General features: G+C 35.8%; 1 protein-coding gene across 1 annotated transcript; it reads left to right on the top strand.

Annotated features, from left to right (window-relative positions):
- Nucleotides 1-377: 377 nt before the first annotated feature.
- LOC18436345 (uncharacterized) lies at nt 378-25,649 on the top strand. The gene is made up of 6 exons (XM_088848254.1): nt 378-703; nt 1,280-2,007; nt 19,578-21,025; nt 22,667-22,858; nt 23,722-23,899; nt 24,551-25,649. The coding sequence occupies exons 1-6, from the start codon at nt 687-689 to the stop codon at nt 25,240-25,242; spliced, it is 3,255 nt and encodes a 1,084-aa protein (XP_088704380.1). The 5' UTR covers nt 378-686; the 3' UTR covers nt 25,243-25,649.
- Nucleotides 25,650-26,254: the final 605 nt, after the last annotated feature.

The following is a 26,254-nucleotide window of genomic DNA, read 5'->3' as shown; positions in this document are numbered from 1 at the left end:
CTTATGAGTATTTGGATAAGTTTCCTTATTTTTTAAATTTATAGTGGTGCCCTTGTGAAATTAGGAAAGCAGATGATTTAAGGGAAAATTATATATAAAATGATAGTAACGTTGACAAATTCAGAGGCAAATTCAGAGGGGCGATCTTCCATAGTGATGGTTATATAGGAAAGTAAACACACCTAACAAAAAAAACCATATCATAATTATCTTTAGAATTACAATTATCTTTAGAATTACAATTAAAAAGGAAAAATCACAATTATCTTTAGAATAAGAAATAAATAGGTTATAAGTGGGAAACTATACATGGCTAACTAAAAAACGCATGGACTACAATTATCCTTAAATAAGAAAACATAAAGATAATTACAATTAAGAAACAAAGAGTGCGTGGAATTAGAATGGTTCAAGTCAATGTAGTGGGAGAGAAGAGAGAGAAAGAGAAAATTGGACGGTCCAGGAGAATCAGTAGCTGACGGGATTTTCTGGGAAGGTCGATTTTCCCTATCGTCTAATTAGGCGTTCTCTTTCTTGTTAGTGCATTTAATGACGACGTTTCCAAATAGTTAATCTAGAGAGAGAAAATTCGGTTGTCTGTACTCGCTCTCTATTGAGTTTTGTGCGCAGAGATAAGCGATAGGAGCTCCCGTCTCCAAGGAATTGGAGGCACACGTCTCTCGTCCATGTCCCTGCTGTCAATGTAAATCGCCCCATTTCACTTTAACTTCCTCTGCCTTCTTTCTATTTATAGTTTGTTTTTATGGTTCTCAATCTGAATTTTTGATTCTCCTTGAAAGCTATCCATCTTTTGAACCCATCCATCTCTTTCTAGGTCTTGGAATCATTCCTTGCATTTCCAATCTCTCTAAAATCTCGAAGTTGCTTCTCCCATTGTGATTTTGAATCTCCCATTGTAATTTCTTTGAAACCCTCTACTACATATTTGTCTCTGTTCCTCCGTTTGTCTCTGTCAACTTTAAGCAATTTTCACAATAAAAAAAAAACAAAAGTCCGCAGTAACCCATGAATCACTTTTCTCTTCTCTCTCTCCTAGGAATTGCAGAGTTCTAGTTTTTAGTTCGTTGTTTCGTAACCAAATCAAAACCCAAAAAGTGCAGTTAGTTTTGTTTCATTCTCTAGGGATTGCAGTTTTCTGTTTTGAGTTCTATCCAAATCCAGTCGGTTTTTTTAATAAGAAAATCAAAACCCAAAAATTTGCAGTTGCTTTTTTTTTGTTTGTGAAATTCTCTTCTTTTTTGTATTCCAATTTTCCCAGAACGATGATGGCTCTTGGGTCTTCTTGTTGTGGGCATGGCTCCTCATCCACCCTCTCTCCACTCGCTCAACCATTTACAGTTGATCACTATTGCATAAAAAAACCCACTGAATCTCCTGCTCAAATTGCTGATCAATCCCCTTCCGATCCCTACAATTCCTCTTCAAGGCCCTACAATCCCTCTCTGAGGAATTGGCTTCATTTGGGGCCTATTCCTGATGGACTTTTTCACTCCTCCATGGATTTAGAAACTGGTATTACTGGCATGTCATCTAGCCACGCAGTTGGTTTTGGGTACTTTGACAAAGACCTGAACTCCTCTTATAGTCGAAATTTCTCGTATTCGGAGGAGCCTGAACCATTATCAAGCAACCCAATTGAGGCTGAAACTTATTTTCCCCAATACCCTTTAGAGGTGCCTGATGCATGTTCAAGTTTGTTTGCTTCGAGTGGGTCTTCTCGAGCCAATTTAGTTGGCAGTTCGGGATATGAATCAGCTCCTGTTACTGTGAATTCAGAGAGGTATTCAATGAATAATTTTGATTGTTTTGGTAACCCCCCTGGTTATGTGTTGGAAACCAAGTGGAAGAGCCCTTGGATTGAGCCTCTTGATGGGCAGCAAGGTCAAGGGAAGGGGCATGAGCAGCTCACAGGCGAGTGGTTTACCAAGTGGCCTCTTTCATCGGTTAATGGAGCATGTTCACAAGATCTGTGGAAGCATCAACCAGGTGTGTTGCCACCACTCTCTTCATATTTGAGTGATGCTTTTGTATGCCCTTTCTCACAGTTACCTATTTGTGCAATAATTCTAACAGAGAGTGGTTCTCTCTTTCTGTCTCTCTGTCTATATTGGATTGCTTTTATTATATTGTTGATGTAAATATTGATGATGGCATGTGATTGGATTTGTGTATATTGCTGGGGGATCTCGACTGAGTGTGACATGTCTTTCTCATTGTTACATACTATTTCCATTTTGTTTGACAAGCAGTTGGGGAATAATCCCACTGAATGGCAGCAAATTTGTGCTTATGAATTCTCATATAAGGGCTCTCATTCTTAGAAATTTCATTGTGGTGAATTATTTCGTTGTGGTGCATTATTGGGCCATGGTTGGCAGTCTTCTCAAGAGGATGGTATGATGTCATGATTGAGGATTTGTTTGCTTAAGTCTATGTTTGGCTGAAATTTCATTACCTGGAACGTTCACAACAAGCTGAAGAATTAATATTTGATGACTTTTAGGCATTGGTGCTCCATGAACACTTTGTCCGCTTTATTGCTTACTCAATTTGTTCATAAAAAAATACAAGCATGTGCCAAGAATACAATGAAAACAAGCACCGAATTAAACTACTAGAAGAAATAGATGATGAGGAATCATCCGTATGTATTGGGGAAATGATACTGGGATAACTATAGTAGGTTGGTGAACTAGAAAAATGTTCGGAATTATCAGGCTTCTCATTTCCTCAAACAGAAAGGGGGTGTACAAAACTATCAATCATGCTTTCAGTTCAAAGTTTCAAACACTTTCAAGATGATATACACATCTATTTGTGGTTGGGAGACACATGATGAACCCATCTGATCACATTCATAGAATATTATTCAATTGTGGGGGGCTTGTCAATGATTGATATGGCTCCATTCCATGCCAGGTGCTGTATGAACTGTGTTATGTCTCCAACCACAAGGGCTCATCGACAATTGCTGGATATGATTAGGATATTACTTCGTGCCATAATGTGGACAGAACCTTGGGGTGTCTCCAACCACAAGGGCTCATTGATACTTGCTGGATATGATAAGGATATTACTAATTTTTCTTGCCATAATGTGGACAGGACCTTGGGAATTCAATTGTCAGAGCCTTGAAATTAATAGTTTTACTTGAGAAAAATCAAGAAACAGGAAAAACTTAATGAAGAATATGGAGAGTGTTAAAAAAAGAAAAAGAAAGTGCGTGTACCTGTCAAATTTGTCTAGCTATAAGATCATCATCATTATCATCTAAGCCTTTTCCCAACTAATTAGGGCAGCTACATGAATCCTGGTACGCCATTCTGCTATATAAAAAATCATACCCTTAATGAGGCAATAGGGCCACATATTTTTTCTCACTACTTCCAACCATGTCCTTTTAGGCCTACCCCTTACCCTTTTTGTGCTTTCCACTTGAACTAACTCACACTGTACTGGGCCTACGCCACACATAGCTAGCCCACCTAAGTCTACTCTCTCTCATCTTTTCGCCTATTCGTGTCACACCTAAATTTTTTCCAATGTATTCATTTTGAATTCTATCCTTTCTTGTCTTGTCAGTCATCCATCTCAACAGCCTCATCTCTACTGCACTCATTCTATGGGTATATCGTTTTTTGACCGCCCAACATTCCGACCATAGGGCAAAGTTGGTCTCACAGCTGTCCTATAGAACTTGTCCTTCGGCTTCATTGGTATGCGGCGAGCACATAACATTCCGGTTGTACATCTCCAATTTGTCCACTAAGCTCTGATTCTATGTACGACATCTTCCTCAATCTCTCCATGTTCTTGAATTATCGACGCAAGATAATAATTGGCCAATGACTGATACATCTATTTCCTTAGCATGTCATAATTGTTTTATAGAAAGACAAAACACCTAAAGTATTATGAGTTATATTCATTTCCAAGTTGAAGGTTTTTAGTAATTTAATTTAATTTTGTTGCTGAATACGATTACATTTTCCTATGTCATATTTTTAATCATAAAAATAGGATGCTTCTTTGTGTCCTATTTTCATTTGATGATTGTTTTATCTTGCTTTCGTCTCAGTGCTCATAGGCTTGTTTCTATTTCATTAATAACATTTGTTTGCTACCTGTTTTTGCATATTTATGTGTTCGCCAAGTCATGATTGTTGAAGGCATCCCAAATTTTTGTCCCAAATTTTGCCCTTCGTATCTCTGTTACTCTGTTTTCCCAGAACCATTAAGAGGATATTCTTCGAATTCAACAGTTAATGTTGGCACAGTTTTCCAGGGAACACATTTTACTTCTATCATGTGTGGATCAGTGTGATACTGTAAGTTCTAGATTTTTATCAACTAAGAAAGTTCAGGTGTTGAATTAAGAAAGTAACCTAGAAATGTTAGGTTTGAGAATTAATGGCGTAACGAAACTTTAGGGAATAGTATTGAGAAATAATGGCGTAACGAAAGTTTAGGGAATAGTAAGGGCATTTTGCAGTTTCTTGGTGACATTTTGTTCAAGGATTTGACACGATAATCAATTTCCAAATTTTAAGCATGGATCAGCATACTTATACAATATAAGTGCACAGAACAACACAAAAAAGGATTGGAATGACCATAAATGAAGTTTTTGAAAGTTAGTTTGCTATGGAGTGTTATTTATGCAAGAAAGCCACCATTAATTTTGCCAGTTTTCAAAGAAAGAAGGAACCTTGACACTTGATTGCCTGAACTCATTCAATGCCACGAATTTTACAATTTTTGTGTTTGAAGTTTCTTGATAATCAACAAATATTACTATTTCTTAAGAACAGGTTGTCTTGTAAGATATGGAATGGTGGTGCTATCATTTTTATGGATAACAATTATTTTTATTTGCTTGATTTGCCATGCATGGATATTTCAGGCATGACTATTTTACGATCTCATTTTGGCTCCTGATTTTGCATTTCCTTGCTTGATCATAATATTGCTTGACGTGTGGCTCTTTTGGATCACAGTTTGACTGATTTATATATTTCAACAACTTGAGACTTGGTTGGCAAACAATATGTCCTCTCTATGGGGTTCTTTTTGTAATAGTCTAACCAGTTTTTTATTTAGTCATGGAAATGGTGCTCATTTACTATGAATGTTCACTATATGTCAATGTTACAAATATTGCCAATCTAGATCGAAAATCGCCGATCTGGATTGGGAATCAATAAACACTGCACCTATGAGTCGAAATCTGCCGGTTCATTAAATATACATGATATAATAGTTCATATTATATCAACTAGGCTTAAATAGCTTTGTTGGTTAGCACTGGTGGTGGGCATTTAGTACTTAGTTGTAAGCATAGTTATCGGAATCTCTCCACCGACCTTGCGATTCCGGTTCTGAAACCCGATTCTTGTTTTTGATAAGGAATCTCCACAAAAACCATTTTTCGGAACCAAGGAAACTCAATTCCATAATTTCGGAATCTTGATTCAACACATCTTTAGAAGCCATTTTTCGGAACTAAGGAAACTTGATTCCTTAATTTTGGAATCTCGATTTAACACATCTTTAGAAACTATTTATCGGAACCAAGGAAACTCGATTCCTTAATTTCGAAATCTCGATCCAACACATCTTTAGAAACTTTAACCCATTAATTGTGGGTAGACATTCCCAAATATATCGAATCTGGATTTTAGTGAGGATTAAATCTTGATTCAAAAATAAATAAATTTACGGTTTCAAGAAATAAAGAAAAACCAATGCAAAGTACCTAATGTCCAATGTCTGCAATTGTTGTGCACTTCTTAAAGGAAATTGGAGTAGAAATCTTCCTTCAAATGCTTCTAGTGGTTGCAGTGTTTCATTATTTTACTTGTGCCACCCTAGACGGTCTTTACTTTAAATTTAAAATATAACTGGTAAATACAACACATACAATTTAAAGTAAACCATGGCGTAGACATAATCCTATTTTGCCTTTATAATAATGAAATCAAAATCACAATTTAGAAATGCTTATCTTTTGTATATAAGGACCATAAGTTCAATAGTCAACACAATCACTTTAAATTTTGGGGAAACTTATAATAAGAGACATCAAATATAGGTTCTAAAGTTGATAAGGCTCAAGATGTGCTTGGGGCTTCCTTCTCCATAAAAATGAAATTTCGATTCATGGTCAGGGTCGTCAAACGCATTACATAGTCCATATTATTGTATATCGATCTCAAACAGGCATGGATCTTTGATCCATATACTTCAGAAACTTGATTCCAAATATGTTAGAATCACTATTTGAAGCAGCAACATATCTCTATTCCACATATGTTAGAACCTTGATTCCATAGATGTCAGAAACTTGAATCCGCATATTAATGAATCTTGACTCCTGGAGTGTCGATTCCAGGGGGATGGGAATCTTGGCTCCAAGGAGGACGGAATCTCGATTCCATATGTGGATGAAACTTAGATCTATTTCGGTCGAAACACGATTTTTAAAAACTAGGAATCTTGTTCCTAACGATTGCTATTGTATGGACAACGATTCAATAAGACATAAATCTTCTAGTCTGCCACGTTTCCGGTTCCTAAAATGATTCATGTTTTTATGCATTTCCAACAACTATGGTTGTAGGTTTGAGCCCCCATCCAAGCACTTTATCTTTTGAAAAAGCTATTTAGCTTGAATCATGAACCAATGATGATTTACCTTGAACTTCAAAAAAGTTATGTACCCTTTTTATGAATATTTTCCCCCCTAGTTGTCCCAAAAAGAATTGCAGTGAAAGGAATCGAACACTACGCCATCGGAAAGCAACAAACATTCATAGCCACAAAAGCTGTCGTTGTTGGGCAATTAAAAACATAGTCATTATATAATATAGAATGTTTCTTTGTTTTTTTTCGCTCTTTTTTTTTTTGGCCGGTTTGCTGATCCAGCCAATCCAGATTGCCAATCCTGATGATCCAGATCAGGATCGGTGAGTTGACAATCCACCCTACAGATCCATTTTTTAAACCTTAACCATATACATGTTCCAGCATGGAATGCAACACCATCATGCCTTTTGCCTTGCAGCATGTAAAATAGCTTTAACTAAGAAAGAATTGAGTATCTTTTAAACAAAAGCCATGTCACTTCATGGAATTTGGACAGTACTAGTTGGTGAACGTTTTCGTGTACGATTAATTTTCAAACAAAGAAAAAGGAAAAAAGAAAAAGGGAAAACGAAGAAAAGATTTTCCTCTGTCCATGTATGTGAGGACTGTGATCTATCATAGTTGGGTAGCTTGGTAGGTTTGTGGTCACAACATGAGTATCTGAAACATCAAAGCTCAAGCAAATGTAATAGACATTGGACACTTTAGTTGGATGTAAAGTATTTGCTAAGATGGATGTTCCCTCTCATGATTGACAAATTTTGAGAATCTATTAGTGTCCTAAAATTCGAATTGACGACTTGGCACTTGCCTTAATTAACTCAGCTCAGACGGTTCCTGATTTTTATTTGTGTAGGACAATGAAATGTAAAGTCAGTTTTCTAAAGGACATGGGCAGGCCTTTTAGTAGACTTGGCAAGTCTATTTCACTCACTCGGTTAAATCCTAAGTCTCTAGCAAGTCTGTATGGATTGGCTGCGTCTGCACTCTTTAATGGTAGATAATGATTTTAGGAAGCCAAAGATAAGGTTTCTATTTTTGGTTTTCTTTTATTTCTTTTTATAGGGTGTGGGTGGGTCTGTTTTTACCCTCTTTACTATTACGGCACTTTTGGAAGCCTGAATCAAGCACAAAATCAATAGATTTTGAGATTTTAGGGTTAGGGTTTCATGCCCACACACGCAGAGGAGGGGGGGGGGGGGCAAGTGATCCCCAAATCTCTCACAGTCTAAATCTAATCATCTTTCAAAGGTTTAGGGGAGGATTTGAGGAGTATCTCTTGCTTCTTTACATGTGATAGAAGGAAGACAACTCCAGCCCGCAGATTTCCAGATTGACCATCCTCGTGATTCCAAAAATTTGGGTATGTATTCTTTGAATTATTTTCTTGTTCCTTTCTATTCCACAAAATATCTTTGGATCCACAGTCTATTTCTGTACCTGTTTTGCCATTTTGTTGAAAGACATCATGAGGTAAATTCTGAAAATTATAAAAACTTAGGGAAATATTGAATATTTTCTAATTTTCAACAAAAATCCTCTCCTCTAAACGTGTTCCTAGTCTTGCTAGATGTAGGGTTTCCAATAAACTGGCTCTATTTTCCCCTTTTCCTGAATTTTCTTTAAATTTTCACGATTGTTTTCCATTATTCTAGTTTACTTGGGCATTTTTCCTGTTTTTCATTGACCCAATGAGTCAATTCAAGACCCGGCAAGTCAACTTGGCTCGGGGCCTTAGGAAGTCTCATGGCCAGGCCAATTTTAAAATCTTTGGAGTCTATTATCTTCGCCGGACACGTTTTTGTACATAATGTATGTCATTCATGTTCTTTCCTTGAAATCTCAATAATTGGCATTTCATTAATCATCTCATACAATTTCTTCCTTCCTTGAGTTGTGTGATTTCTTAATGAGAACCACTGCAGATCAGTGTTTAAAATATTTCTGGGCTGACTTAGAACTCACCAAGTCAACCCACCCTGATTGGGAGCCAGACAGTTCTTGGCCGAAAAACCCAGCAATCGCTGGAAGTCTCCTGATTTTTTCAAAATGCCTGGTCCAACTCGGGCTTGGATTCCCCTGAGTCGAACCAGGGGGGTTCAATCTTGGGCCTCTGGCGAGTTGGAGCCTGAAGTCCAAATTTTGAACCCCTGTGTCAATCGGATGGTTTGGATACTGGTATATGTACTATGCAGCAGTGCTTCCATCTTCTAGAAGAACAAGAGACCTGAAATATGGAAAAATCTTCAAATCCTTTGTTGAAGCTGTTATTTAGTGGTTTACCTTAATGATCCCATAAATGCTTGTCTTTGTGCACACCCCTTTATTATGATTTATGTCATGTCATCTGTCAAATTTCTTCCAATCTTGTCTTTCATGACCAAATGAATCTCTTGAGGCCAATTCTTATCTATTTCTGCTTCTAAATTGTTCACCGAAGTTGTGAATCATGATAGTCATCAAGCTTTAGCGAGTAAACTTTCTCAACCAGATATCTATTATTTGATTTTGAAAGGGCGAAAGCATATTATTTGTGTGTTCTTTGCGTTTTTTAGCACATTATTTAACCTATATGCAATTTCTATTGATGGGATAAAGCAATATGACCTATTACAAAAAACTGCATCCTATTTTTTGTTATGTACTCATGAGTATTTCAGTGTTTATGAACACTTTCTCTCTACGAAGGAAAACATCCTTCACCTTGAAACTCATGAGGTCTCATCTTTCATTTTCTCTCTCTATCCATCTGGGACTTCACCAAACTGTTGAGTCATGTTAGGGTATTAGATCTACCTGGAAAATTCAAGAATGAAAATTACTTGAGTTATACAATTTATTTTGACTAGGAGATTGACCTGTGAATTGGAAACCGCTAAGATGGGACTGCTTCTCGTTAGATTTTAAACTGTTTCATACATCAAGTTGCTTTGGAAGCATATAAAGAGTGTATACACCTTAACAATAGAAAATAAAGAGGTTCCTCTCATTGTGAATTCTGCACTAACTCCATACTCAGCAAGGGAGTGACCTCACAATTGGCTGCTCTCATAATATCAAAGGGATCTGTAGGGGCTCAACAATCTTTGCAATCTTCATCTTTTGACCATAATACCCATGATCATTCACATAGGTGTCACTTCATGTTTAATTCCTGTTTCTTCTTTTGTATATAAGATGACCTTAGAGGCACAAGTGAAGTAAATCTTCTGTCCTTTAGGAGAGCCCTAGCTTAAATCCCTGGGATTATCTAACCCTTGTTGGGTCTGATAGTGTTTTATTATATTGCCAAGATTATTCCTTAAGATGTCTCCAATTCCAACACTCAAGGGCCTCGATTATGAACCAAAGTTAGCAAACTATATGCAACTGTGTAATAGACCCTTTGGTGGCTTACTTCACTTGGAGGATCCTGGATCAGGTAGCTTGAGTTGAAGCTATTCTGGTCTACGTCATCTTTCATCCTTTGAACTCCTTGAGGATATAAGTACATGCGGTTATAAAATCTCTAGTCTTTGCTATCAAAAATCATATTAGTTTACTCTTTCTAAGTTACCTACTGTCGATCTTCCACATAATGTTTCTTCTGTGTAAGAAAGGGATTATCAACATCACATGGGTGAGGTCCACCATCGTCTATTGGACCAGGCCTGACTCATCTCATACCAAAGAGACTGACGTGGAAACCCAAATCTTTCTAGCATAGGGGCAATGAGTCTGTAGATGATCCACTGGTTACTAAGAGTGGTAATTTAATTGTGGAAATGCATTCCTAGATCAACTGCCTGGCTTGCTTGCAAAAGATAAAAGCTGCGGACATGGTAATCTATCTTTTCCATCTCCAGTTTGATGTACATGTTGCTCTCTAACTTGCCATATAGAAGACTGGTAATTTTACGAGTGTCTCTCGTCTTGAGCTTCATTTATTAGAAGTGTTTCAGTTCATTAAAAGCTTGAAAGTTATGTCTAAAAGATGTTTGTATGTAGCACTTGAGCTCTAAAGAGTATATGAATGAATTTGCACAAACTGATCAGCTGTATATAGGCAATATAAATGGTATGTATCTAGGAAATGAAAGAAGTATTTGATTATCAAAATTTCCACATGTAGGAAATTTTGCGCGACTATCAAGAAAATGAATTGCACTTGTACTGTACCTTTACTGATATTGTGCCAGTGGTGAAGAAAGAAGAAACCATCAAGTTCTGTACCATGCAGTGAGAGGCTGTTCACAATATTTAAAACTCTGTTCCTGGTATAGGAGAGTTACTTTGACTATCCTAATCATATACCAGATTTGGGATTGGATCCAGAATACTTGGGATTCTTAAATGGATTGGCTGTGAAAGAACATAGAAAATGTTGCCATCCCTGAAAATGAAAAATGTCAAAACTTTGAGAGTTTCAGAGTTGAATCATCACTGATGTTTTTTCTCTGAAAGTTGAGATGCCATAAACTTCAACCAGTAATTGAATTTCAGTTGCCTTTTTTTGAAGCTTTTAGTCTTGGCTTTTCTTCCCATAATCGCTCTTGATCTTTGAGAACAGAATATGTGGTCTTTTTGGCTAGTTTATCACTTTCAACTGGCCCTCTGTAGCTTGTGACAAAACCGAATCTTTCTGACAGTGAAAACATTGGTTCGAGTCATTGGATAATCTTGTTGTAGTCTTCCTTAAGTGCATCTGTTGCAGTGTATGAAGCAATCTTGGATGTTTGTGCTTCAAGTACTTGGAGCATCAAATAATAAAGAACACTTCTTGAATGGGCTTTAGACCAAGAAGATTCAACAATGCTGGTTATAAGACTCAAAATGTGCTGAGAGAGGCATGAGTTTAAAACCTTTCTGCTAAATCTTCTATACTCTGGTATAGTATGCAATCGCGAGTTTTAGAGCACAAACAATGGAACTTATTTACCAAATGTAATCTTTGTGCTATGGTTGTGCAGTGCAACCATTGATTACTTTTTTGTTACCTTTCTTTCAATAAAAGCTTTTTGAAGTAACAACCTTCTTTGCGATTGTCCGAACAGAAAGGTTTCAACCTTATTTGCTGTGGAAGGGCTGCATAAGTGTTAGTTTTTGGTGCAACACCTCATCAAAGCTTTCTATTGACAGTATTTTATCTTGTTTGTCCAGTACATTTTGTGGAAGTTTATGCAGCAAAATTTTCCAGATAGCTATGGTAGAATGCTAAATGCAACTGCTTCTTGGGACATTGATTTTGGTGGTGCTATTCTTGCTTATGTCACAAGTTCATTTGATATGGTTTTAGCAACTTTGGATGTAAATGGGGTTCAGTTAAGCATCACCAAGTTGTTATCCATTTCTTTTTATTTAATTTTCTTCTTCTCCATGTTGAACTTGTCTAAAAATAAAAAATTTGAAACTGAAGGCAAATTGGTGAACAAGGAAAGGTGGAGATTGATATTTAACTAACATTGGTTGGACATTCTATGCACTAGAGATCCTAGATGAGCAAAAATTACAACTTTACTGAACCTGATTAATAACAATAGAACTTGAACACCTCTGGGCAAGCAGGAGTGGGGGTTATGAATCTTTCTGTAAACCATGTGGATACACAACATTGTATTGCCTACCATGAATTTTTTAGGTTTGATAGATTTGTGATTTGCCACTTGTAACCGATTGTATGTATTTTTCGTGCACTTTTCTGATAACTGCTCATCTTTACTCCTCACATTCTGCATCACATTGTTGGATTTAGATTTATACATGTCTTAGAAAATCTGGAATTTCATGCCCTGACAATTTGGTATGCATTTTAGTTTGTTATTACATTAACCATTGGAGTCTCTTTAACCTAAGCTTTTTCTCATGATTGGTTGAAAGATATTTTCTTTGATAAGTTCAGATAAATAGTTCATTCGGTAACAGCCATCTTGCCCTTTCCATGGTTTGGTATGTATTTTGGTTATGAGATGCTGAGATCATAGTTGCTGGGATCTCCCAACTGATGCAGGAAGGAAGGGTAGGCAATGAAACCCACCCTCTTTCGAATCCTCAATCAAGCAAATATTAGTGACAAAGGAGAAGAAGCATGGCCGTGAATCAAGCCAAGGGAAGAAGAAGTTCTATTTCTTCTTTCATAAATTAATTTTTCAATCCAAAATAACATCACCACTCCAATGGAGCATCCAGCCCTTCTATTTTATACAAGCTTGCCATAAAAAATTAAAAGAACTAAAAAAAAAGGCGCCAAAAGATATCTTCTACCTCATCTCTCTACACCTCCCACAATCCGTATAGTTTAGGAGTAACTTCATCTCTAATCCTCTCTTTTGTGTAATTTCTCTCCCTCTCTTAACATATTCTTTAGAAAATCTCCACTTTCTAGGACTTCACCTAACTTCCTTTTGTCTCCTTGCCATGTACGCACTTCTCACCCAAAACCATTAAAATAGGGTTTGCCATGTATGCACTTTTCACCCAAAACCCATTAAAATAGGACTTCTCTCCTTATTCCTCATGCACTTCCTAATCCTTGAATATCACTTCCCTCTTTTTCTCTTACATTGATCCACCATCACGTGAACCCTACTCTAGGTGATCCATTCCCCCGAAAAAGAAAACCAATAAAAAAAATTTAAAAACTCAAGTTAATCCTAATAAATAAAAATTGAACACCGTACCCTTAATTACTAAGAAAGCCCAATTTCTCTTTGAAATTAAAACTATAAATGAAAAGTTTAAATTCAACTATCCTTTTGAAATTTATTTGCATAATACTCCTTGATTGGAGAAAACTTGTCCTTGAATTTTGAAATAAGCTAATATGAATCCTCTGCTGCAATATTCTCTAACATGAAACTTGGATATTGGCATTGAAGACTGATCTTGGGACCTGTAGGTCATAGACGCAGTGAAAATATCTTCGAACAAGTTGCTGAGGATTTGGATGCAGCCAAGTCTTGTAGCATCTATCTTAGGGGTGAAATCCTGTAATTGGAAATATGATGGGTCTGCACCACCATTGGTGAGAGAGAGGAACTCTTTGCAGTCTAGCCCTCGAACCTCCTCAACTTTTCCTCTTCACTATCACCATCAACATTGTTCTCATTAGTACTTACCTTTGGCCACTAAGAAACCTGTTATGCCCACAATTTTAGGAACAATTTCATCACTCTCATTTGGTTCTTTATCAAAATTAGGATCACAATCAAAGATAAGAGCATTATCAAAGACATGACCATCCACTGATTCAAAGAATTATAATATTGAATCCAACTGAAGCTTGGATCCTTTTTGTACTTCTTTACAATTATGCTCCCATCGATGCCATCGTGCATCAAATCTATCTATGTAGTTTGTCGCGCAATCAGTCCGCTCCCACTCAGACTAGGCTTTGGTTCGTGCCGATCTCCATAAAAACACTCACGTTTTGGATCCAACCTTGTAGTTCCCTTCTGGTTTGGGTCACATTGTTGCAGATCTAGCTCACGCAACAATTTGGCAACTATCTCCGTCAAGTTATCAATTTTCTATTGGCATTCCTACAATCAAGACTTCCATGACCATCCATTATAGTTTCTTACCATCGTCAAACCATGCTCTAATATCACTTGATGCAGGAAAACTGGTGTATATAAAACATCGATAATTCTGGCCAAACACATGCAGCAAGTATAGGAAACCCAGGGTTCTTCCTCAAATTCTAACAAGGGAGCAAAACCTTCCTTTTCCTTATAACTCATTTCTCTGAAAAAAATCACGTGGAATCTCCCCACAGGGCCTCAAACACCTCACTTTTATTCATTTGTTTAAGTACAAAAGACAATAATTCACCTAACCAAACATAAAATCGACTAAAAATCCCTAACTTGAGACAAAATTTGTAATTACATTTTTACCCCTGATAAAATATATTCCATAAACACTCCAAGTACTATTTTAAACAACTCCTAAAAATATAAAAATCCCTAGTAAGCCTAAAAAAATAAAAACCTAAAAATTAACCCTAAAATTAAAATTGAAATATAAATCATTTGAAATTAAATCATCATCATTCATAGATTCAAGATTCATGGAAAGTTGTGGCAAAATTTTATCCTAGCTGCCTACCTAACACAATCATCGTCCTTTTCTCGAGCTTGGGACCGGCATTGATTGGCAGGGGGCCTGCCATGGAGGAGTTATCATTTGAAATTAAATAAAAATTAAAATGAGAATAATTTTGTCCAGCATCACTAACTTAGGCTACGATCCTACTTCGAAATCTTGTTTTAGCTCTCTAGGAAAGGGTTACTTAAGGGATCTTGATTTTTAAATTTGGGATCTCGATCCACTCTAGGATCTCGATCCGCAAGTTAAAGATTAAGGTAACAATCAACTTGATGATTTTCTTTATTTATAGCCAGCTAGCAATGCAATTATACTTTTAATATAGTTGCATTGCTTGCTGGCTATAAATTAAGAGATCCCTACTTTAAAGAATATGTATGCTCCTAGATTATAAATATTTTTTTGGATTGAGAACAAGATTGTCAAAAGGTCAAAATCGAGATTCCCAAAAGCTTGAGATCCCAAAAAGCTCAGAATCGAGATTCCCAAAAGCTTGAGATCCCAAAAAGCTCAGAATCGAGATTCCCAAAAGCTTGACATCCCTAGCATTTAAGGATCTCAGTATCTAATATATCATATATCCCAATCTTGCTCCTAATCCTAACAACTGTAATTGAAATGTCTAGATATGTTGACTTCTATAAACACATAATAACACGTCTGCTTTATGTCAAAGACTCAGAATGTCTTGGTATCACTTTGTATCAAAAAATTCCAAGTTTGTCTTTCTCTTTTGTATTGCACATAATGAAGACTTTTAACAGCAGGAATTTGATGAGTTTAGGATATAGAATAATTAGGTATTGATTCTTAGCTAGTTTTTATGTGTCATACTCATGCTTTTGTTTTTTACGATGGAAGAAGAAAGTATATATCGTATGATCAGAGGCTCCTGAATCAATGATCCAGGGAGATGGCTTTTGATGCAAGAAATTCAGAAGTACATGTATTTGCTAGAGTGGCAATGGAAGAGGAGGGTTGACTAGATGGATGTTGACCATTCTTGATTAGCTTAATGAATTCTTCATGTGAGAGCAAAACTGAGTCACTGCCAGAATTAAGATCCTGATTCTGATCACTGGAGCCAACGAGATGCATTTTCATCACTCTCAAAGCTATTGTGTTATAGTAATACAATAGTACTATAGCTTTATATGGTATCTAGTATTATATAAATCTATAGTACTAAAGTAATTTAGTAATATATTATAAAGCTATTGTACTATTTTATTATTATATAGGAAAGACTCGGCTTCAAAACCTTACGTGGTGCCATTCTAGGATTCCATTTCCTAGTGCCTGATTCAATTGTTTTGGACAGCTAACTGAATAGATTCCCGTACTTATATATATATATATATATATATATATATATATATATATATATATATATATATATATATATATATATATATATATATATATATATATATATATATATATATATATATATATATATATATGAAAACTCTTCCCAACGGCTATAGGCAAAAATGAACAGTGATTTTGCCTACCATCATCACCATTCAAACTTTATCGCATGGTCACAGTTGTTTGGTTGTGTTTCAATTTTCATTTTTTTCTACAAATCCAAATTACTTGAAATTTGGAACGTATGTACATTTTAGTGAGGCGCACTTAATAAAAATATGAAAAATAATTCGTAAAATATAAATTGACCAAAATACCCCCGAAAATATACTGGGGTATTTTAGTCAATTTATATTTTACAAATTATTTTTTTCATATTTTTATTAGGTGTGCCTTACTAAGATGTACACACGTTCTAAATTTCAGATCATTCCGATTAGTTAAAAAAAAGAAAATTGAAACACTACCTGGACACCTGTGACAGTGTGATGAAGTTTGGATGGTGATGAGGGTAGGCGAAATCACTATTCATATTCGCCTATAGGCGTTTGTAGTATCTTCCATATATATATATGAAAAATGCTAGGATTAGCCCACTAGCTCATATGAACATATGAGCCCAACGGCAAGTAACCGTCATGTCGTATTTGAATTTTCATTTTTTTTCTACAAATTCAAATCACTTGAAATTTTAGGTGTTCATTCTTCTCAACAATGTGCACCTAATAAAAATATAAAACAAATAATTTGAAAAATATAAATTGACCAAAATTCCTCCGAAACATTTCAGGGGTATTTTGGTCAATTTATATTTTACAAATTATTTTGTTTATTTTTTTATTAAATTCTTCTATTTTTTAAGAATAGACACTTCAAATTTCAAGTGATTTAGATTTGTAAAAAAAAAATGAAAATTCTAACATGAAATGTGGTCGTGACCGTCTGATCCGCCCAGATTTAATCTGGTCCATTAGCTGACACTGTCACTATCAGCCCGTGAGCTGACAGGATCTTTTCCCTATATGGAAAATGCTCCTTTCAGCCCATGGGCCCATGGCACAGTGTAAGCTCAACGACCCAGATTGAATATGCACTGATCCAATGATCACAATTGTATTTCGTAATTGAATTTTAATGTTTTTTCTACAAATCCAAATTAAATTGACCAAAATACCCCCAAAAAATTTCGGGGGTATTTTGGTCAATTTATTTTATGTGAATTATTTTTTAAATATGTTTACTAAGTGCGCCTTGATGAGAAGAGTTTATGCTCTAAATTTCATGTTATTTGGGTTTATATAAAAAGTATTAAAATTATATTATCGATATACAGTCTTGACCATCAGATCTACCTAGATTCAATATGGGCCATTGGGCTTATACTATTCCATGAGCTAGTAGGCTCACCCTAGCATCTTCCATATATATATATATATATATATTCCCCCCCGCCCTCCCTCCCTCCCTCCCTCTCTTGCGTTTTTGAACACTAGGTGGGACTTGAGTTGGATGATATAGCTAATGAAGGAGAGAGATTAAGGTTTATCTGTACCTCACTACCATCAGGTTATGATGGCCATATAGATCATAGTACATAGATAATAACTCATACAAGCTTCTTAGTATTTTGTGTGTGTATGTGTGTGTGAGTGAGAGTGAGAGAGAGAGAGAGAGTAACAAAAGAACAAAGAAGCAACCACATTACCATCAATAAATAAATTCAAAATCAGAAGTACCATATGGGTTTACAAAATTATGTGAGAGTTCTCAAGAAGCTTCCAAATAAAAATTTGCTCAGTTGCAAATCTTTTAATAATGTATTCCAGTCTTTCTTTTTCTTACCTTAACTATTATAACAAGAGGCTCAATGTTCATGAACCTCACCTTCTCTTAATGGATTGCAGCACAAACATTCAAATCTTCACTCTCATGCAGGAACAATCATTCTCATAGCCAATTATTTACTTTATATGCAATGTGTGTTAACCAAATCATAGTATCCATTCTTTGAAAAAAATTTCTGATATTGAATTAATTTGTTTTTATTTATTTAAAAGAGTAACTTTAAGAGGTAGCATAATCACCATTTACAATCTATGTAAGCTGATTAGATAACTGAAATCAGCAGCTTGAAAATATTAATAATATGTACATTTTGTATTTTATACAATGATATTATGTTATTTTGTTTTAGAGTTTGAACCTTATGCAATGCACGTGCCCCTGCTAGTAATTGTAAAGCACACCATTCACTACTGATGTGTGGTGTATGGTATGACATTGAGGCATCCCTTCTAAAACTGTGGTAATCAACCACACAAGGTGAATATGGAACATTGGGAATCTCTGATGGATGTCATGCTGAAGAACATCCCAGTAATCGAAACTTTTTTTTTGTTGAGAAACTTCCCATCCCAGAAATTTATTGAACCAGCTTCCCAATTAACATAAATTACAGGTGCTTGGAGAGAATCATAAGTAATTGAAAACATGATTTTATCTTGATCTAACTGGTTTCTTAACCAATTCTGATTCTCCTCCTTGATCCGATGATTCTAATTTGTCTTTAGATCATTTGTTTATGCCTTTATGGTTGTATCTCAAGGATGTAGGTTGTATTAAGGCCCATGTTAATACCGTCAAGCTGCTATCTTGTAACGATAATATCACTCTTATAGCATGAAAGTTCGATGGATTATCCCTTTTCATAACACCATTCATTGTGATTCCATTTAAGAAATACTCCATAATTTAACCTGATTCTGCTTTAGTTTCTCTTTTCATCCCATATCAACTGGTAGGTGATTCTGATACCTTTCTTAGTGATTATGGTGCTCTTTTTGGCATTATAGTTATTTACATTGGAGCACCACATTAAAAATTTGGTTATATTTTGATGTTGGATTATGGATGTGTATGATTTTGCTTGTTTTTCTTTTTGGGTATGCCAATGGCTAAGGTTTTCATTTATAATCTTTGTAAAATGTGAATCTGAATGATTAAATAGGGATTAATGGTTTTTACAATGTAAATGGTTAATGAATTAAATTGCATTTACGGTTCATTATTAAAAATTCTTTTCAGGATTTTTCTATATTCTCTAATACTTTCTGAACTTCTATAGTGTGCCTCTGTTTTCCATTATTATTCCAAACATATAGTTACCTAGAGAAAAGTGAATGCCTATATAGTTACCTAGAGAAAAGTGAATGCCTACATTGAAAGCAACTAAACCACAGAATGCTTCTCAGTCCCAGCCAAATTGTTTTACAACATTGCTTAGACGATGACCGACTTACAGATGACCTCTGTGTATAAAAATCTTCAACTGTTTGAATTTCTCAGAAATCATTATTACTTTCCTACATAGCGCATTTTACGCTTCAGACTCTCTGTGAGATAGTAATGGAGCATATGATTCTCACTTTTTCACTTGAATGGCCTGATGCAACAGGTGGTCTCACTGCACATGAAAAACCTCACGGCATCTGGCAAGGAAAGCAGAATGAATATTGTGGCAGCCAAGTCCCTTCTAAAGCCCTTGATGCAACATTTTCAGACCCTAGTTTATCGACCAAAGTTTCAGATGAGAATGCCCAGGCAACTTCTTCTGCAATGCCAAGAGCATCATCGGTTTCAGCAGCCGTTTCAGCACTTGAAGATACATCAAACCCTAAATTCGCAGATCTCATGTCATTTGGACCAACTTGGAATCCCTTGAACAGAAACCCCTCTACTTTTGATAGTTACATCTCTGATATGGAATCATGTCCAACTACTAACCCGACTATCTTTTACCCATCTATGACTTCTTTGTCACCATCTCAAACATTCAGACCTCAAGGAAGTGCCATTGGCAATTCCACAGGTGACATTTCTATAGATGCACAGGATGGCAGCAACCAACTTGATGCAAAAGAAGAAGATCACACCACAACTAATGGAGTTCCTGAGGAAAGAACTGACACTCAACAAAGGTTGTCCAATTTTTATGCAAAGCATGCTATTCCATATGCTTTAAATTTTTGTACTGGTGTTTTCGGGACCAGCAATGCCATTCCAAGTTCACTTGGAACAATTAATCAGCCAATTTCCCCCATCGATTCAGCCAGTTGGAAGCCTGCCCCTGATTTTCAATACCCTACATATGGACCTGCTCAAAATGGCAATCCTCAAACTCTTGTTGATGAATCTGTGCAGTTTATGGGCTTGAAACAGTGCCAACAAGCTATTGCAGTCAGTGACGATGAGGAAATATTTTTTTCCCCAAAACTGCCAGCTTACCATCCTTCCCCATCTCCCTCAAGCCAGCCTTCAGTTACAATGACTTCTCTCCATGAAACTGAGAACAATTTTGGATGCACCAATGAAACGATATCGACCATCTGTGAACGTGGCTCACCCATATTGGCTAAGGCTGGCCGTCATATTGATCCACGTAGTGAGTCGCCTTCAGTTCCAAAAGACAATAAGGAGCCGATTATTTTTGAGGCTGGGATGACTGAAAATGAGGAGACTAATGGGCATACTTCTGATGGGTTGCCTGATTTTTTCCAACCAAATGAAAGTGTCCAAGACCTGCCTTCGAATGGGGTTGGATGTTCCAATGCTGAGACTTGTGAAGCATTAAATGGTTCATTACATGTATCGAATGGATCTTTGGTTCCTAGGGTTGATTCCCATTTACTTGTTAATATGATGCATAACCTGTCGGATTTACTTCATTCTAGTTGTTGCCTGAATACAGATGCCTTGAAGGAAAGTGACTTTGATGTTCTCAGTCTCATCTTAAGAAATCTGCATCAGTGCATCCTTAAGAAAAGGGGATTGTCAGGGGATCTTCAGAGGTCATATTGTTTTGGCGGGTCACATCACGTACAAAATTCAGCTGATATGGACAAGGTTTGGATTAGTTTCATATCAGTTTACATCTAAGTTATAATTCATGAATATATAATGGAGACAGTCAGAGTGTGACTTTAAATTTTCTCACTACCCGCATTTTTCCCTTCATGTTTCGTAAAGTCTCTCTCTCTCTCTCTCTCTCTCTCCCCCCCCCCCCCCCCCCTCTCTCTCTTCTTACAATCTTTACACAAATATATTTGATTCATTAAGTAAATTGATGGTACAGTTTCCCAGAAAAAAGTTAAAAAAAGTAATGTACTATGTTGAAGAAATAGGAGCAAGCGAAAACGGAATACTTAGTGAAAAAATTAAGGGATTTTATATGCTGATTAATCCTACCAAAAACAGGAATTTCTATCATAAAATTAAGCTTTTCCAGAAAAAGAAAACTTAAAAGGAAAAAAATAGAAAATGTTAGAAAATTATGCAACTGTAAATATAATATTGAATGATTTAAAAATGAAATAAAAAATCTTTGATTATCATTTAAATTAAATATTTTTGAAATTATCATTCAGAAACTTAGTGAACCACATGTGTTTCTGTCTCCAAACTTCAACATAATCATTCATCCTCAAAAGCCCTCTGGTTTGTTATCTAAATCCGATAGTATAGATGCAAATTTATCTCCCCTTGACAATCTCTTTCATGTTCTATCCAAATCCTATTTCTTAAAAATGTTCTGCACTGGGGAAGAAAATAGGAGCAAGTATGACAATTGTATTTGGCCCATCAGGAAAGAAAATTGAAGGAAAAATTTAGAAATGTGAACTATTCCTGCCAAAGTAGGAATTTCTGTAATGGTTTTTAGCTTTTCCGGGAAAAACAATTGAAAAATGTTAGGATGTTAGATATAAAATTAGACAGCTATTGAAATATTATTGAATGACTTGAAGGAAAGAAAATGGTAATGTTTTGTTCAGTTTAAACAATTAAAAAATTTATCAAATATAAAATATTTCAAATTTATTATTCATCCAATTTCTCAGTTGGAGCACAATGAAATGCACGTGCCATTAGCAAGTTATTTGTATTTCTTTTCATAAGAATCATAATTATTGTGATGTTCTCCCTTTATCAATTATGATCATTATAATATGAAACAGGAGTAAAATCTGACATACTGCTTGCCCATGATATGTTCTAATGTGGTGCAGATACTAAGGTCTTTGAGTTCTTTCCTCTTTTCCATCATGTTCCTGTGGCCATATGTTTTCTGCCACCTTATTTCCATTCCTAGTATTGGAGCTTCAAATTACCAGCACTGCAGTTAATGGGACAATTGTTTTTGCCCTAAAAGTGCTCATTATGTATTGTAAATTGTGGTAGATCTAAATTGGTTTCTTTAAAAATAAATTTATAGAATTGTGCAAAATTTCCATCTCTCTTCTGGTAATAGTGTTTGGAGCAAACTCTTTGTTTGGCTGTTTGCAACAATTACAGCCCATTTGTACCTGAAGGGAGTAATAATATTTTCATTTAAACCCTATCTAATTAGGTTAACAGAGGGATAAATATTTTGTTTTTTTTCAAGCCCACTTAATTTTTTTGTCCCAACTGTCATATTAAAGGCTCTATGTTGTCCATCATCATTTATTTGTTTGCGTGTTTATGGGATGGGTACTGTTATTGTTCCAGGGACATGCAGAAGAAAAATCTCCTATTGCAGGAATAGAGGTTAAGGATGCTCCGAGTCAGTGCAACAATGAGGGTCACGATACTGTGGAAGGATCAATGCCTCCTGGGTCACCCAGGAAACCTGATGATTCCCATAAATTTGTTGCCACAAGTAATAATATGGCCTTCAAGAAAGACAATGATATAACCCAGGTAATAAGTTGGAAGCATTCTTTGGTACAAAGTTCCTCAATATCCAAGAAAAATCTTTTTTGAGAGAACTCATTTAAATGTTGACATGGGTTTATGAGAGAAACAAGTTTGCTATTTATGAAGTTTGTTTGTGTAAATGTTGTCTATATGCTCATGGGGTTTAGGAATTCATTCATTGACATGGGATTCTACCCACATTTGGTTAGGAATTCATCCAATATTCACATGGGTTTCTATAGAGAGAAATGAGTTTTTTTATTATAAGTTTGTTTCTACAAATTGGCATATGCTGATGGGGACTAATGCTTCTAAACCCTATGCATATGTTTTCTGATCTTTTGGGCCATGAGAATACGTTGAAGAAGACCGCCAAAAAAAAAAGAGGGAAAATATCAAAAAAGGATTTGAAGCCCCTTACATTAAAGGGGTCTAAAGATTACAAATTACAAGTGGAGGTATGCTTATAAATTTTTATATCAATCAGGTAATCCTCAATAAAAATGTTGAAGAATTCTCAAATTGCCTCTATTTGGTGTTGTGAACCTTAGCAATTACGCGTACTTTGATAATTTTACCACCAAAGATACCTTAATCAAATGATAGTTGGGTTAAAATTATCAAAATTATTCTGGTTTCCCAACACTGACATGGGCAATTTGGGATTTTTTTAACATTTTTTTGAGGATGTACCTGATTGATATAGAAATTTAACAGCATAACCTGAAGTGTAATTTGTGCTTTTTCTACCCCTTTAGCGATATTTTAAAGGTTTTCAACAACATTTTAGATATTTTCCCAAAAAAAAGGAATTTTGTGAAAGAGATTTTTTTTTTTTTTTAGTTCTTCTATTTTCTGATCTTCAGGACATGGAAAAGACTTTGAAGAAGAGCTTTGATGAGGAGGGATCTCAGGACCTTGAAACACTTCTGTACAAGAACCTTTGGATTGAGAGCGAGGCTGCACTCTGTACAATGAAATATGAGCTGAAATCCGTTCAGATGAAGTTGGAGATGGAGAGAAGCAAGCAACTTGTGGAAAAAGGTGAATATTTAATACAACTCACCGAATAATTTCTTGCACTTGGGATCTTAACAATTAGAATTTTGCAATTTTAGGGAAAGTAAAAGATTGGCAGGAAATCTGTTGGCACCATTGAGAGATGTGGCAAGACGAGATGTGGCAAGACCTTGAAGTTTTTCCATTTAACTCTATATCAAAAAATTTATGAAAAACCATCATTCTAAACTTCGTAAGAGTATGATCAACATTCATAAATGATCATGTTTAGTCTTTCAAAACCTTGGAAGCTCCTCTGTCCTTCCTCATTCTTCAGTTCATGAGTTAAATACCTGGTAAAAAAAAAAGGAAACTATACTTGATAATATGACCATAGAAAATCACCATCCAGTCTATGGGTGATCAGTGAAGGAGAAAGAGCTGACCCGACAAGAAATATTGATACCCAAATGGTACGGTCTTATGACTATCCATGAATGGCCATGCATATAATAGATGGATGGACTGTGAAGACACTTCCAAGTCATAGTACACTTCCCCATAACTCTAAACTTGATTTTAACTGAAATCATTTCAAATTCTAACTCATTTTCCTCCATGTGACTCAATCAGCCAAGCTAGTCTGGCAGTTTCATTTCTAACTCCTCTGATGTCATTCCTATGCTCTCATTTCAGTTGGCACCATGATGGAATCTGTAAACTTAGAAGAAACTATCACAAACTCAGAAGTGAAAAGTGCGAAAGCAACATGCAACACTAGCATCGAAGATGTTCAGCCAACCTCAGAAGAAGCTAAAGAAACCTCAACCAATCATAAAACTAAACCAGATGAAAAACCAGATGAAAAAGTTGAGGCTCAATCAGAAGACATAACTGCTGTTATGGCAAGATTTATGGTCCTCAAAAACCGGAAAGATCCCTCAGTTTCTCCACCACAAGAATGTGAACCAAGGTTTTCTCTAAGATCTAGGTCTTATTCTAACTTGGATTTTCTAACCAAGCTACATAGTTCACGTACAGAAGAGGAAGAAGCAGCCATGTCTATCATTCCCTCTTTCTCTGATGGGAAAACTGAAACAGGCAGAACTCAGTCAGCATATATAGAGGGGAAGGAAAGGCTCTTTGCCCAATGGGAAGTTGAGACAGGCGGGACTCGACCTGTACTTAGAGAGAGACAATGTGATAGTGGTAATAGATCAGGACGGCCGGCAATTTTAAGAGACGTGCGCGTTTGTGGTGCACCTCCAGTTCCAGCTTATCAGACTTTGGGTTTCCAGCGATATTTTGAGAATCCACCAGGTCAGAGGAGCCCCTTCCCGGAGAGCCCTTATGATTGGGAGCATGTTCTTTGGGATGAATTGGTGTAGTGGAGGATGATCCCTGACCCTGAACTGAATATTTGAAACTTGGCTTTTTTGGATGGGTTTGCTTTTTTTTTGTTTTTAGGAATGTTTTTCAAGCCAGATTTGGTGATTCGGGTTTCGAGGAGAACAGACAGTGTAATGGAGGGAAGCATTTTGTATACTTTGGACATGCCTGCCGTCACATCATACGAAGTTTACAAATATCGTTTTGTGGGACTAGACTTCAGTTGGGTTTGCAGGATGTTTTGACTGTTAAAATTGTTGTTCTTTGGTCACCGCTGTTTACACTTTGGACATGCGTGTCCATTATATGAACTATCTTTTTAGACTTCCAGCTTGTTTTGGAGCAGTTTGGACTCGTGAAATTGATGGTCTTCTTTGATGAAGTGAAACTGAAAACAGTACCTATAGATGTGATTATGTTTTAATGTTGGGTTATGTTAGGGTGTTTTATCGTTTTATTCAGCAATTTTGGACACTTATATAGTAGTATAATGTAACTCTTCAAAAATCATGTTAGAGACACTTGTAAGGCATGAATTTTTTAATGTACATTCTTTTCATTCTAAAGAACGATTACAAAAAAAAAAAAATTTGAAAAAATGCCTTAAAATTTTTTTTAGCCCAATTAACATAAGCCGTTCATTTTAATGCGGTGGTTAGATATAGGTTTTGGAAGGATTTTTTTTCTTTCCAAAATTTTTATATAGTGTCATCATCATTAGATTAACAATACTAAAAACGAATAAAGTGATTCTGAATATATTAAGATCTAGATATTAAAATTAACCAAATAGACGGTCGAGATTCATTGATGGATGGTATTAATTTTGACCATATCTAGGGCGCAAATTAAATTTTATTTTTCGTATGATCGATTAAGAGGATGAAGAGAATGTGCATGCAAAACATTGGTTTATACAAATGCTCAAAACATGGTTTTTTAGATGTGTGCTTACATTATACTACTATACAACTGTTGCATGAAATTATTATATATATATATATATATATA

Source organism: Amborella trichopoda, chromosome 9 (assembly GCF_054954075.1).
Source record: "Amborella trichopoda isolate Santa Cruz 75 chromosome 9, AtrichopodaSantaCruz75HAP2 v2.0, whole genome shotgun sequence".
Lineage (NCBI taxonomy): Eukaryota > Viridiplantae > Streptophyta > Magnoliopsida > Amborellales > Amborellaceae > Amborella > Amborella trichopoda.
Note: the sequence above shows the minus strand (reverse complement) of the source record. Positions and strands in the feature narration are given on the sequence as shown.

What these genes read in the sequence shown, in the direction of transcription:
- LOC18436345 (XM_088848254.1), top strand. An exon ending in ATTCAGCTGATATGGACAAG is followed by an intron (nt 21,026 to 22,666) that starts GTTTGGATTAGT and finishes TTATTGTTCCAG; the next exon opens with GGACATGCAGAAGAAAAATC. An exon ending in AAGACAATGATATAACCCAG is followed by an intron (nt 22,859 to 23,721) that starts GTAATAAGTTGG and finishes TCTGATCTTCAG; the next exon opens with GACATGGAAAAGACTTTGAA.